Consider the following 12,814-nt stretch of genomic DNA (forward strand, 5'->3'; position numbering starts at 1 on the left):
CAAATCACAACGGTACTTTGATGAACATTTTAGATGGTATTCAGTGAGAAGCTAATGGAAACGCAGCTACTGATCAGGAAAGCCGTCTGGCTGCTGCTGGATCACCGCACTGATTCAGACTTTTAGTTTCTGTTCAGCTTTCTGTTCATCCAACGTTTATCTGAGAAACTGGACTTTAACACCAGATGTTTTTATTACAGCCTGAAAATGAAAGAATTCCAGCTGAAGGGACTTTTTCTCCATAAAAACTGTGGTCCGGACACCTGGACTATCCTGAGTGCAGCAGCACATTTCTTCCATCTAGACCAGGACTATGCAAGTTTGATCCTAAAAGGCCGGCAGGGTTTCAGTGTTTCCCTGCTCCAACACACCTGGTTAAAGTGGATCAAGCAGCTCGGTGACTCTGATGTGTTGAAACATCTAAAACCTGCACGACCGCGCCTCTCTCGGACCGAAATTCTCATGGATCTCCTGGTCTAGAAGAATGAGGTCAGCTGGTTCTGGAGCATTGTGTGTCTTTGCTACGAACCGTCTCCATATTTTAATCTGTGACGCTTCAGCTGAACGTCCCAGATGGCTCGTCCTGAAGCTGTGAAAGGAAAACATGCCGAATGGACGGAGCTGCAGATTGTCACCAAGCTTTGACGTCACACGAAGGCACTGCAAACACGGAGCCTGAAGACATGAGCCGGACACGTCCTCACTGTCTTCCTCCACTGTCCTCTGCTGCTTCCTCTTCCAACGGTTTAACACGGACGATGATCAGAGGTGGCGTTCGCCCAACAGCCCAACAAGGAAATCCAACATGTTCTGACATTCAGTCTGCAGGAGGAACTGGTCCAAACTGGTCCAAACCAGTCCAAATTGGTTTCTCTGGTTGCTGAGGCTCTGCTGAGTCCCACCACAGCACCACACAATAATCACATGACTGATTACACACACACACACACACACACACACACACACACACACATACCTGCACGGTTACAGAGCCATCAGAACAAAAGGTTCCAGTCAGAGTTATGACATCATCACATGACATCACTCAACGGGAACGCCGTCCACGCTCTCCTGGGAGATCTCAGAGTCCAGGGAGTAGCAGGAGCTGCCGTTGTCCTGAGCGTCCCTGTTGGCGTCTTCAGACAGTGTGCCGCCGGCAGAAGCCCCTCCCACGTCAGTGCCGCCCTCGCAGAAGTGGGCGGAGCCCTGGAAGAGCTGGCTGCAGAGGCGGTTATAGCGGTGATAGCGGCCAGGCTTTCCGGTGTGGGTGTACATGTGCTCCTGCAGCTGGCTCTTGTGAGAGAAGCGCATGCTGCAGACGGCGCAGGCAATCTTCCGTTTCCGTGAGTGCAAGACGGTAGGGGCGGGGCTACCTCCGCCTCCGGCCCCGCCTCCGCCCCGGCTTCTCCTCAGCTCTGCTGCCAGCTGGTTGGCCAGCGCCTGGCTCTGCCTCAACGCCTCCTCTAGACAACCCGCGTCCAGCTGCTCCTGAGCCCCCGGGGGGCCCTCCTCCGCGCCGGCATCCAGCTCGCCACCTTGCGACAGGCCCTCCATGAGGCGGGCGGGATCAAGGGCGTGGCTGAACAGATGCTCACGCAGGCCCTCTGGTGAGGAGCAGCGCTCTCCACAGCGGGGACACAGCAGGACCAGTGGCCGGTCTTTGAAAAGGGACCCCTGTCTGGGACTGCTGCCTTGGGCTGGGGAAGGAGACCCCGCCCCCGGCCCTTCCTCACCATCCTCCTCCTCATCTACGCGCTCCTGCTTGATGCGAGTTGAAACGTCCGAGTCGTCTCCAGAAGCCACGGAGCAGTCGTTACGTAGCGTCGAGGCCTGATGGTCCAGTGGGATGCCCTCCAGTCCGACCGCCAAGGACAGCTGGGAGTGGGACCGCACTCGGCTCGAGGACCGCCCATCCTCAGGGGCTCCACGGGACACCGTGGTGGTCTTCTGGACTCCTGGCGTCTCCTTGTTGGCCAGCTGGGAGGAGATCTGGATGCCGTAGAGGTTGGACATACGGACCACGTCTGTGGTGGCGTCCGTAGCGCCCTCACCGGGTTTCCGGCACAGCTGGTAGGCGTGAAGGAACTTGATGCCATCCTGCAGTCGGCTCTGGTCCACCTGCTGCTTGGGACACATGCCGGTGTACATGATGTGCAGCAGGTAGCTGAAGACGTCCGGCTGGATGTCGGTGGGCTGAATCTTTATGCACTCACTGAGGAAACAGGAAAACATGAGACATCACACAGCGATGGGACCGGCTAATCCAGATCAGCTGGATCAGGATTTTCTGATTAGAATTAACTAGACCGGATCATTTTAGCAAGACCAAGTGGGTTAGACTGGGATCAAGTAGTCTGGGTCAAGTAAGTCAGATAATCAGGATCAACTAGCCTGGGTTTAGATCATAGACTGTATATGAAAGATGGCCGGACCCTCCGGTGGTAAAAAGTGAAGCCTATGCAGAAGTGCATAAACCTGCAATTCCCCCTCATCCACTAGGGCATCCAAAATCTTGAGCCCCTTAAAATTCCAATAACTCCCAGCTGCAGCCTGGAAAATGGGGCAGGGCTGGATATTGGGCAGAGTTGGACGTCCAATGGGCATGGTCCAACCCTGCCAAATATCCAGCCCCGCCTCATAGGACTGGGCGATTAATCGGATTTTTGTCTCAATTACAATCTGAGTTTTCAACGATCATAAAAATAAAAGGGTGCTATTATTTTTCTCTTTGTAGTTTCCTCTCCTGCTGTCTTCAGCTGCTAATCCAGTGTCTCTGGCATTGCAGCGCTGTGCTGTAAACTCCTCCCACAGCCTCTCTGGTTTCATTCAGACACTGTTGCCAACTTGGCGACTTTCTCGCTAAATCTGGCGACTTTTTTTGTTAAAAGCAACTAGCGACAAATCTGGCAACTTTTCCTGGAGTTATTAGAGACTTTTCTGGTGTTTTGGCGACTGACTTGAAGACACATATTGTTCTGCAGTTACTGTAAGGAAGGAGCAGCGGGAGCCTCTCCCGTCCTAAAGCACTCCCAGGCGGCCAGTCTCAGTCGGCTCCGGCTGCAGGTCGATGTAGAATAACTGCAGTAGGTTATGGAAGTTCACTACAACATAGTTTATACCATTGTCAGTGACAACTGGCTGCATTATTCTCCTATACATAGTTCGGCGAGTTAAATCACTGTAATATCCCTCTGTTACGGGGCGTTACCATAGCGACGCGTTAATCAGCTGGTTCAGATCAGCCGTCTTTTAACAGGTGAATGAGAGAAACGCGCTGCAGCCTGACATTGGTTGTTTGGCATAAAAACTACATCCAGGCCAACGTAAAATAGTTCCAATACTTCAGCAAATGTTGTGGAAAAGAAATACAAATTTGTTATAAAATATTTACGGTGTGGGACCATGATTGTATAAGCGGATTAAACAACTCGTAACCAACATCACGATGCGCAGCTTTGTTTAATAGTTACTTTTATTTATGTATTCAGTTTACATCAGTATTTGCACTTTGTCAAGACAAAGCTTCATGTTATTGGTTTGTTTTCTAAAATATGTGGAATCCTAAAGGCATTTTTTTAATGTTAAAAAAAAAAAATCATGTTAAAGATAAAAGGATAATCGTTTTAAATAATCGAGATCTCAATTTTAGTCAAAATAATTGTGATTATAATTTTTGCCATAATTGAGCAGCCATACCGCCTCATTCTCCATGCAGCAGCCAAGACCCTCTCTGAAATTCAGCATATTTAGGGGCGTGTCCTTTTGATTGACAGGTACCCAATCTCCCGCTTCAAGAGAGAAGAACGTAGAACAACCGTGGTTTTTTGGCCGGTTAACAATGTGACTTAGCTTTAGCCCGCTTACCTCCGTTAGCTGGTTAGCTCCTGTTATCTCAAGGTTAGCTCGGTTAGCTCTCAGCTACAGGCAGTTCGGAGTTCGCTCAATGTCAATCATCCACCATGACGCTCACAGCCCCCCTCTCAGCTCCACTTCTTTGCCCATATTTGTATTTTCCAGGCGAGACGACACGCCATGCCGCTGCCAAGATGGCGATGGTGGGAACCGCCCACCGAGCTTCAATTCAGCTCTTCAGAAATCTACGGATGACGTCACGGAGGCTCCGCCCATCTTTTATAAACAGTCCATGGTTTAGATCAACTGATCGGGGTCAAGTGAAATTAATTGGGTTAAAATAATCAGGATCAGGTAATCGAGAGCAACTAGACTGGATCTGGATCAACTGATCTGGATCAACTGGACCAGATTGACCATGAACCACGCAGAACAAACAGACCCCCAGTCAGAGTCTATTCCATCAGCACAGAGCCAGGTCATTTACGCCGAGTCAGCAGAACTGTGACCCATCACGGACCTGAGATGCTTTCTATCATAACTTTTTACAGATTCGTCCACATCTGACTTTTCTCCCGTTCAGAACTCTCTGCTGAATCCACGGTGCAGTGTTTTTTTGTAGTCTTCTGCCTGCATTTGGTCCGTTTGAAGCGGACCGAACCCTCTTCTTTGATTTGAATCAGAATTCATTTGCGTATTCACACGACACCCCAAACGAAGTGGACTTTCCGAGCAAACGGACTGAGATAAAAAATCCTGCTTTGAAAGGGTATGTATACATGATGTTTTTTAATTCGTAATTAATAATTTTGAATTAAAAAATTCGGAATTAACATATTCTCCTGGGAGCTTACATCAAAATAACAATTCTGAATGAAGGTTTACATGAAACACGCCCTCACTTAATTCCTCTTTAGAGCGACAGGTTGGGAAGGGTTCTGATTGGACAGAGGGTGCACGTGACGTATGACGTATACCGGAAATAAACAAAGTTGGCTCCCTGCTTCTCGTCTTTTCAGTCACAACTTGTAAAAACTACATAATAAGTACCAGTTTCACCGCTGTTTTTATTATAAATGTGAAGTAGCAGCTCAACACGAGCATACTACTTCACTTTCTGCAGCAACTGAGAAGAAGAAGAAAGATAGAGCACCGAACACGGGAGGCAAAACAACGCACGTTCATCAGGACAGGACAAGGTTATGAGCATGCACAGAACGACCAGAATTAACTTAGAGCAGAATGAAGGTTTACATGACAGAGGAATTAAATAGTTTGGAATTAAAATGCAAATAAACCAGACACTTACATCGGAATTAAGTTTAATTCCAAATAGAAATTTGCATTAGGAATTAAGTGTTTACATGGTCGTTTTTCATCAGTTTAAAGCGGAATTAACTTCTATTCACAATTAAACAGGAATTAAAACTCCCATGTAAATGAACGGAATGTGACATAAAGGTGATTGAACTTGTCAAACTATGTGTGCGTGCATACAAAAATAATGCACGCCAACTGGCATCAGAAATATCACAGACCATGATAAGCCTTGTTCCGGTGTTCCTTTTGGCCCAAAAAGGACAGAGCATGTGTGACATCTAGTTACACGTGTACATTTCTAAATGTGTGGTAAACCTGACCAGACTGGCCTCAGAATACAAACTGAAGTCACACCTACGAATAGACCTGAAACAAATTTTGCCATGCGGTTAATTGTCTCAGAAATTATTGCAATAGACGATAACATTGCGCTAAGTGATTATTGTTGGCATTTTTAGACTATATTCATCTAAAATAACAATAATACCATAATAATACAAGTACATCCTTTGAAAGATCGACATACTTTACTTTCTGTGCAGACTAGTTTATGCTCATCCAGTCTCCAGTCTGTTCAAACAGATCAGGATTTCTCCTGGGGTTTTGGCAACGTGGTTATCTAGAACACTGTTTCTCAAACGGAGGTACACGTACCCCTGGGGGTACTTCAAGGCATTCGAGGGGGTACGTTAAGTAAGGGATAATGCCCAACGAGGTGTCCATTATCAGAAATTATTGGATGACACGGGGTGTGAACCGTCCTCCACTGCCTTCACGAAGTCCATAAATTTCTGATAATGGACACCTCAGAGGGCATTATCCTGCTTATACCATGGTCACTCACAGAGGAAATAATATAAGATCAATTACTAATGTTGTTTTTGCTGTTAAAATTATGTTTTTCACAAGAAAAACATAATTTTAATGTCATCTTCCACTCCTGCTCTCAGCAAAGGCGGATGCTTCTCTCCTTTGCTCCTGTTTCCTCCCCCTCCCTCCCACTCTGGCCTGCGACTTTGTCCAGTCTGACTCTGAGCCTCTTTTTACATCTCTTTACTTCCACTAAAATTTACGTCATGGATTTGATCGGATGGTCTCTCAACGCAATTGATCAAATTTTCTCAACCCGAAGATCGGGCAGAGGGGAGCCTGCATGTCCTGAGGGGACGCTTCCAGCTGGATACGTTCAGGACTCATGGGCCAGGTGGAGACCGATGTGTCTGGCGGTTCTGTCCTCTGAGGATGTGGAGGATGTTTACATCATCGGATGATTGGTGATTGGGATTCTGCTGATTGGCGCTTGCGGAGTTCTGATCTACCTCAAGACCCGTTAGATTCTGGCAACAACTGGCAGACTGCCAGAATTCTGTAACGGTATGTGGCGGGCTAGCAGTGCACAGACTCTTGCGTTGACCGGACTCGACCATAAGCAGGATGCCAGTTGGTCCATAATGGACATTTGGCTGAGGTCCCGGAGCTGGACCGCAGAATTGATAACAACATGGAGAATATGTCTGCTAGGATCGGTGGAAATTGACCCCCCATTCGGCTGTCTGGAGCTGCCTACCTGAGAACAGCTATGGACTCAAGGCCAAGGGCAAATTGTTTTCCTCGCCTGGAACCCAAACAACAATCATATCTGGATTCGACTTCCCAGCGGCCTTGAGCCTACACAACCCCCCCTGAGAACGGAAGAAGACATGTTCATAGACGCTCTGTCCCCCTCCTCAACCACCCCCAGTCCCCTCCCACATCACTCACCGCCTCCCTGGACTTTGTGTGTCTTGTTTTAGTCTGTGCTTCAGTGTATGAGGGGTTTTTTTCTCTGTATGTCCGGACATGTCTCTGTATGTCCAGAGTTACATGACCTTTTTTTTCCTCAACTCCCCTATGATCCTAATGTATCTCTGTTCTTTTCTTGTAAGGCAGTGCTGGTAAACTGGCTGCACGGCCTAAGCTTAAGCTTGGTTCTGTATTACTCTTTTGTCATTAATGTTACATGTCTGTATGTCTGACCTTGGACGAGCTGGCTTGAACTCTGAATTTCCCTTCAGGGATGAATAAAGTATCTTTGATTTGATTTTTTTGTGGTGTTTACAAGGTAACCGGCTTTGAGAACACTTGCAGCGCATTCAGCAGCAGATACTATTGCAACAAATACCTAATGATGGGCCCACGTTGAGGAGCATCATTGGGTATAATGATGCACCTCAGTCTGCACACTGAAGCCAGGGGTAATTGTGGGGAGCTCAGTGTCTATGAACGTCAGTGTGTGTGTGTCCGCACGGTGCGCCGTCAGGTGATCGAGTCCGAAAGATAAGAGTGTTGAACGGAAGTGCCGTCCCCCTCCTCTTAACGGATTACAGTGAAAATATGATTATTTTCTGCCTGAAATGCATATTTCTTCCCAATGAGAAGGAAATCGGGGAGGATGTTTATCATGTTTATGTGATGTCTGACGGTGTCAGTCCAGAGATTCTTTCTGCCCGTTTGTCACCAACATTTCTGTTGCCACGGTTACCAACTGCTGTTTGAGCCAGCGCACTGATTTAGAACTATTGGGCTATATGACGGAACTTTTGTTTAACTGGTGTCCAATATTACTTTTTAAACGACAACCTGCAGCCAATCAGAATCGAGTATTCTCCCGGACCATGGTATAAATGTTTTGAAAATATATATTTTCATGTTTTCTTTAAAACATTCTTAAACAAAATAATATAAATATAATATTTTATAAATATTTAATATAGCTCATTCAATGTAATTATGCATTAATAAACTGAATTTACATTTAGATTTACACCATTTCATTTCTCCTAAAATCCCACACTCCAACGTGAATAGAACCCCATCTTTTACGAGCCATATCATATTCGTCAGTCACCGTCGCCTTGAAAACACAAACAATGGAGTCCTGGTTAAAGCGTTGCAGAGATTTCCATTGTTTTGCACGGTTGAAAGTTGAATAAACCAAACACAAATGACTAAATGCTGTATTTCAAGTTTTTTCTTAACAAAGAAATACTTTGCAGTGGTTAGGGGGCACTGTGTTGCAAAAAGATCGGGAATCGCTGATCTGGAACATCTGGTTTCTAAACACCTTGTAACACAGTAACATGGCCCAATGTTTTTCAACCTTTTTTTTTTTTTTTTTTTTAAGTCCAAATCATTATGAGAAAGTCCATCTTGTCAAAGCCTCTTGAATACAAATCAGATAAACACAAGAAGAAAGAATTTTATTATCTTTCACTGGGGCTGTTTGGATGAACACAGAGCTGCTTTGAAGACCAATTAGGTGAAATTGAGTAATTTCTCATGGAACACCTGATGCTCTCTCACAGCACCCTAGTGTGTCGCACAGTGGTTGAAAAACACTGACATTGTCTATGGTCGTATAAGGGGACGTGTTTGGACTGGACCACAGGTGGAATGGTGAAATGTCATTTTTCATTTCATTTTTCGCAATTCATACAGGCTGTGAAATGTTTGCACAAAATGTCGCCTTTTTACCAATATTTAAGGGCAGCAGGGCTTTCCCAACCACGCTGTCTGAGTGGACGCCATGTTGCGCCGTCCTGTTTGTGTTTCATCTGTCGGTTAAACACCGCAGTGATCGTGGACTGTCGGGAAGATGGAGCTAGCCTGTTTGTTTACAGTTTGTTTTGTTGTTTTAATTCCGTATTCCTTGTATGACCTGTTTTTTTATTGTGTTATTTATTTGCATTTGAACTGTTTTATTCTGTCTTTATTTTGGCCGATTGTGTACAGCTAGGGTGGCCAGATGTCACGCTTTGTGCGGGATAGTCCCGCATTTCTATTACTTTTCACATGTCCCACAAAACGGGGTGCTGTCCCGCATTGTTACGACCAGTCTTCGGGGAAAAAAAAAACAAAACGGTTTTTTACTAATTGTGTGCGGCAAAATATTTTACGTCTGTCACATCACACCGCCTGCTGACTTGAGTTACACTCATGTCAATCAAACTAGGAGGCGGGACTTAATGCACATCTAGGATGCACCGGTGCACCCACTAACGAAAATTAATAAATAATAAATACACCGATTGATCATGGAGGACAGGGAGACAACCACAGCGAAGAAGAAAAGAAAGTGTTGTTACAACAAAGACTGGGAAAGCAGATATTCCTGGGTTAAACCTGTTCCAGGAGACTGTGAGAGGGTATTTCAAAGTAATGTGTCCGTGTCACACGGCGGGGAATATGACGTGAAGCGGCACAAAAATCCGAGTCACAAAAAAGGCGCCACTCAGAGGGAGGCTTGATAAAAACTGCTGCGTTTTCAGCACAGATGTAAGATTGTTTTATTGCCGTGTTTAGTTAATATTGTCTTAAAACAAATGCGGCACTCGAGAGAGAAAAGAAAGACAAATGAAAATTATTGCGTCCGGCAAACTTATTGCGCGTTTTTTCTTACCGTGCGATTACCGTATTTTCATGACTATAAGGTACACATATAAGTCTTAGATTTTCTTCAAAATGTGCGGTGCGCCCTGTGTGTGTGTGTGGTGTTGTTGTCAGGCGGATGTAGAAAAGTACACCATGACAACGTTAAAGGGGGAAGTGTGCGCGTTGATTGAATATAAAAGAATGGGTATGTGCGTTATGCGGAACATCACTGTTTTAACAACCCTGAAAATGGCAAAAAGACGCGCTTATGAAGCACAGTTTAAACTGAAGGCTAGGGGTGGGAAAATCTAATCGAAAAATCGGAAATCTGGATTTTTTTTCTTCACAATTTTAAAATAGATTTTTTTGTTTAAAAAAATCTTTCTTTTTTTTCAAATTAATAAAATTAATCCACTATAAAAAATTTTGTCATTTTCATTGTTTTTACTGATCTTTTTACTTGTCTTCTTGGGCATTAAAGCAACAGAATGATGGTCTGGCTACTGTGTTGTTTTTTCCTGAAATCAAGAAAAATTACTAGCAAAAAGAATTTTTATCAAGAAAAATTTGTTTTTAATCTAAAAAAAATGATTTTGAGAATTTTGAGAATCGCAATTTAAATCGAATCGGCACCCAAAAAATTGGAATTGAATTGAATCGGGACAAAAGCATATAGTCACAGACCTACTGAAGGCCATCAGCTACGCGGAGGAACATGGAAATCGAGCAGACCAGAGAGAATTTAAGATTAACGAATCGATGGTTAGCAAGTGGAGGAAGCTGGAGAACGAGCTTCGACAGGTCAAGAAGACGCAGCTGAGTTTTCGCGGATACAAGGCGAGGTGGTCCAAGTTGGAGGAAAGACTGGAGCAGTGGATCCTCGAACAAAGAACGAGTGGGAGAAGCGTTTCGACGGTCACCATTCAACGAAAAGCAGTAACGCTAGCAGAAGAAATGAAAACTGAACATTTCCTAGGAGGTCCGTCTTGGTGCTTTCGTTTCATGAAACGTTGCCATTTTTCCATCCGGACAAGGACTACAGTAGAGCAGCAACTTCCAGCGGATTGTAACAAGAAGCTGGACATCTTTCGCTCCTACTGCAGCAAACACATCACCAACAAACCCATCCAGGCACATAGCTAACATGGACGAGGTGCCGCTCACCTTCGACATCCCGGTGGGTCACACTGTGGAGAAGAAGGGGACCAGCATGGTAGCGATACCATACTGGTCATTTGCCTTCTTCATTTGCGTGGATTCTATATAAAACCTGCGCCTATAATCAGGTGCGCTTTATGTATGTGTTAAATACAGTAACGGCACGTATAACAGACTGCACCTTTTAGTACGGTGCGCCTTGTGGTCGTGAAAATACGGTAACTGACTTGTTGCGACAGGCCAACCTGCGAAGTCAGAACGATACTAATGACATAAACCGGGTGAAGTCTGAAAGGATCGGCGGGAAGAACGCGCAGGAAGCTGCGGCGTGCGTCCTCACCTGGTCTGGTGGATGAAGATCATCTTGAAGTAGTTGGAGAAGGCGGCCAGCACGGCGCGGTGGGCTTTGAAGTAGACGTTTCCGATGGCGACGGTGCAGTCACACAGGAAGCCGAACTCTCTCTGCACGTTGAGCTGCTGCAGCAGGAAGAGGCTGTGAGACGACACCTCCATGACCCGTCTGAAACACACACACGGTTCTGAGTCACATCACGGCCAACACAGAACTTCTGACCCGTTTCTATGACCCATTCTTCTGTCGGAGGATCCGTCGGTTCCAGAAACATCTGCCCAGTTTTACTGGATTTGTTCTGGTTTGTAAAGACCTGGTTCAGACTGACGTCAGCAGAACAGAACCACTTTAGACTGGACCCGAATGTTCTGTTCGGTGGGCAGATCTAGATGTTCTGACCAAGATGTTCAGATCTAGATGTTCAGATTTAGATGTTCTAATCCAGATGATCTGACCCAGATGTTCAGATCCAGATGATCTGACCCAGATGTTCTGATTTAGATGTTCTAATCCAGATGTTCTGACCCAGATGTTCAGATCCAGATGATCTGACCCAGATGTTCAGATCCAGATGATCTGACCCAGATGTTCTGATTTAGATGTTCTGACCCAGATGTTCTGACCCAAACTGGCATAAATAATATCATGAAACTGTATTGACTGCTGCAACCCACGGACCGGTACCGGACCACCTCAGCAAATCTAACTAAACACTAAAGTTGAAGATCAGGAGGCGGTCTGGACCGACCCGATCTTCTCTTCTAAGCCATCGGTCCCGTCCACATGCCGTGAACCTGGCCCGGATCAGGATCCTCCTGCACATCAGGCTGAAGGAAGAACCAGACCGGATCTCTGCTGCGTTTACTACCTTCTGACAGTCTGACCCTGACGTGCACGCGCGTCACGTGACCATCCGAACACGGAACACCTGCCTGTTCCTGGTGACGTCCCAACAACAAACAAACAGCCGCTTCTCCAGAGAGGAAAACACACGTGCACGCGCAGACACCTGTCCTTCAAACCGGCGTGACGTCAGCCCCGCCCACCTCCAGCTGTCAGAAAACATGACCCTGAACATCTGGACACCTGACCTCTGACCTAACTGAAGGTCACCTGCAGGACGCGTACACACGCGCGCATGCACGCGTCCGCACACAGAGGAGGATGACACGCGTGATGAAGAGGCGTTCAGGTGTCTTCACGCCGCAGGAAAACCCAAACACACCGGAAACCAGACCTCCTCCGCGCGACCCGGCGGCACCACTGCTCTGCGCGTGCACGTCACGCAGCGGTCCTCGCGCTTTCTGCATCCTCCTCCATCCTCTCATCCACATTCAGCAGAACACGCACGTCCTCATCAGCCGCACACGCACATGCAGATGCGCGAGGGTTCCCCCTGCGCCGCGCGCGCGGCCCCTGTCTGCGGGAGGGGTGCACGCGCGCCGTTAATCAGCCTCTTACCGTAGAAACGAGCAGATCGTCTTCAGGTGAGATTTGTTGCTGCAGACGCGATCTCGCGTAGAGCCGCGTCACGTCTCGCGAGAGAGGAGGTCAAAGGGGCTGGTCACGTGATCCAGCGGTGGAACCAGGCGGAACCGGGTGTCAATCAATCATTTCGTCATCAATAGATAATCAATAAAAAGGCTTCGATCTTTGATGGGAGAGCAGCAGAACTGATCAATGAGATCAATAACAGCTAGAAACAGCTATATATATATATAT

At 46.4% G+C, this 12,814-nt stretch overlaps 1 protein-coding gene across 1 annotated transcript; it reads right to left on the minus strand.

The window, feature by feature from the left end:
* Positions 1-1,041: 1,041 nt before the first annotated feature.
* zbtb25 (zinc finger and BTB domain containing 25) lies at positions 1,042-11,260 on the minus strand (the record flags this gene model as incomplete). Its single annotated transcript, XM_079255871.1, has 2 exons — positions 11,081-11,260; positions 1,042-2,212 (listed from the first exon to the last, which is right to left on the minus strand). The coding sequence occupies exons 1-2, from the start codon at positions 11,251-11,253 to the stop codon at positions 1,042-1,044; spliced, it is 1,344 nt and encodes a 447-aa protein (XP_079111997.1). The 5' UTR covers positions 11,254-11,260.
* Positions 11,261-12,814: the final 1,554 nt, after the last annotated feature.

The sequence above is a fragment of the Telmatherina bonti genome (genome assembly GCF_933228915.1).
Source record: "Telmatherina bonti genome assembly, chromosome: 16".
NCBI lineage: Eukaryota > Metazoa > Chordata > Actinopteri > Atheriniformes > Telmatherinidae > Telmatherina > Telmatherina bonti.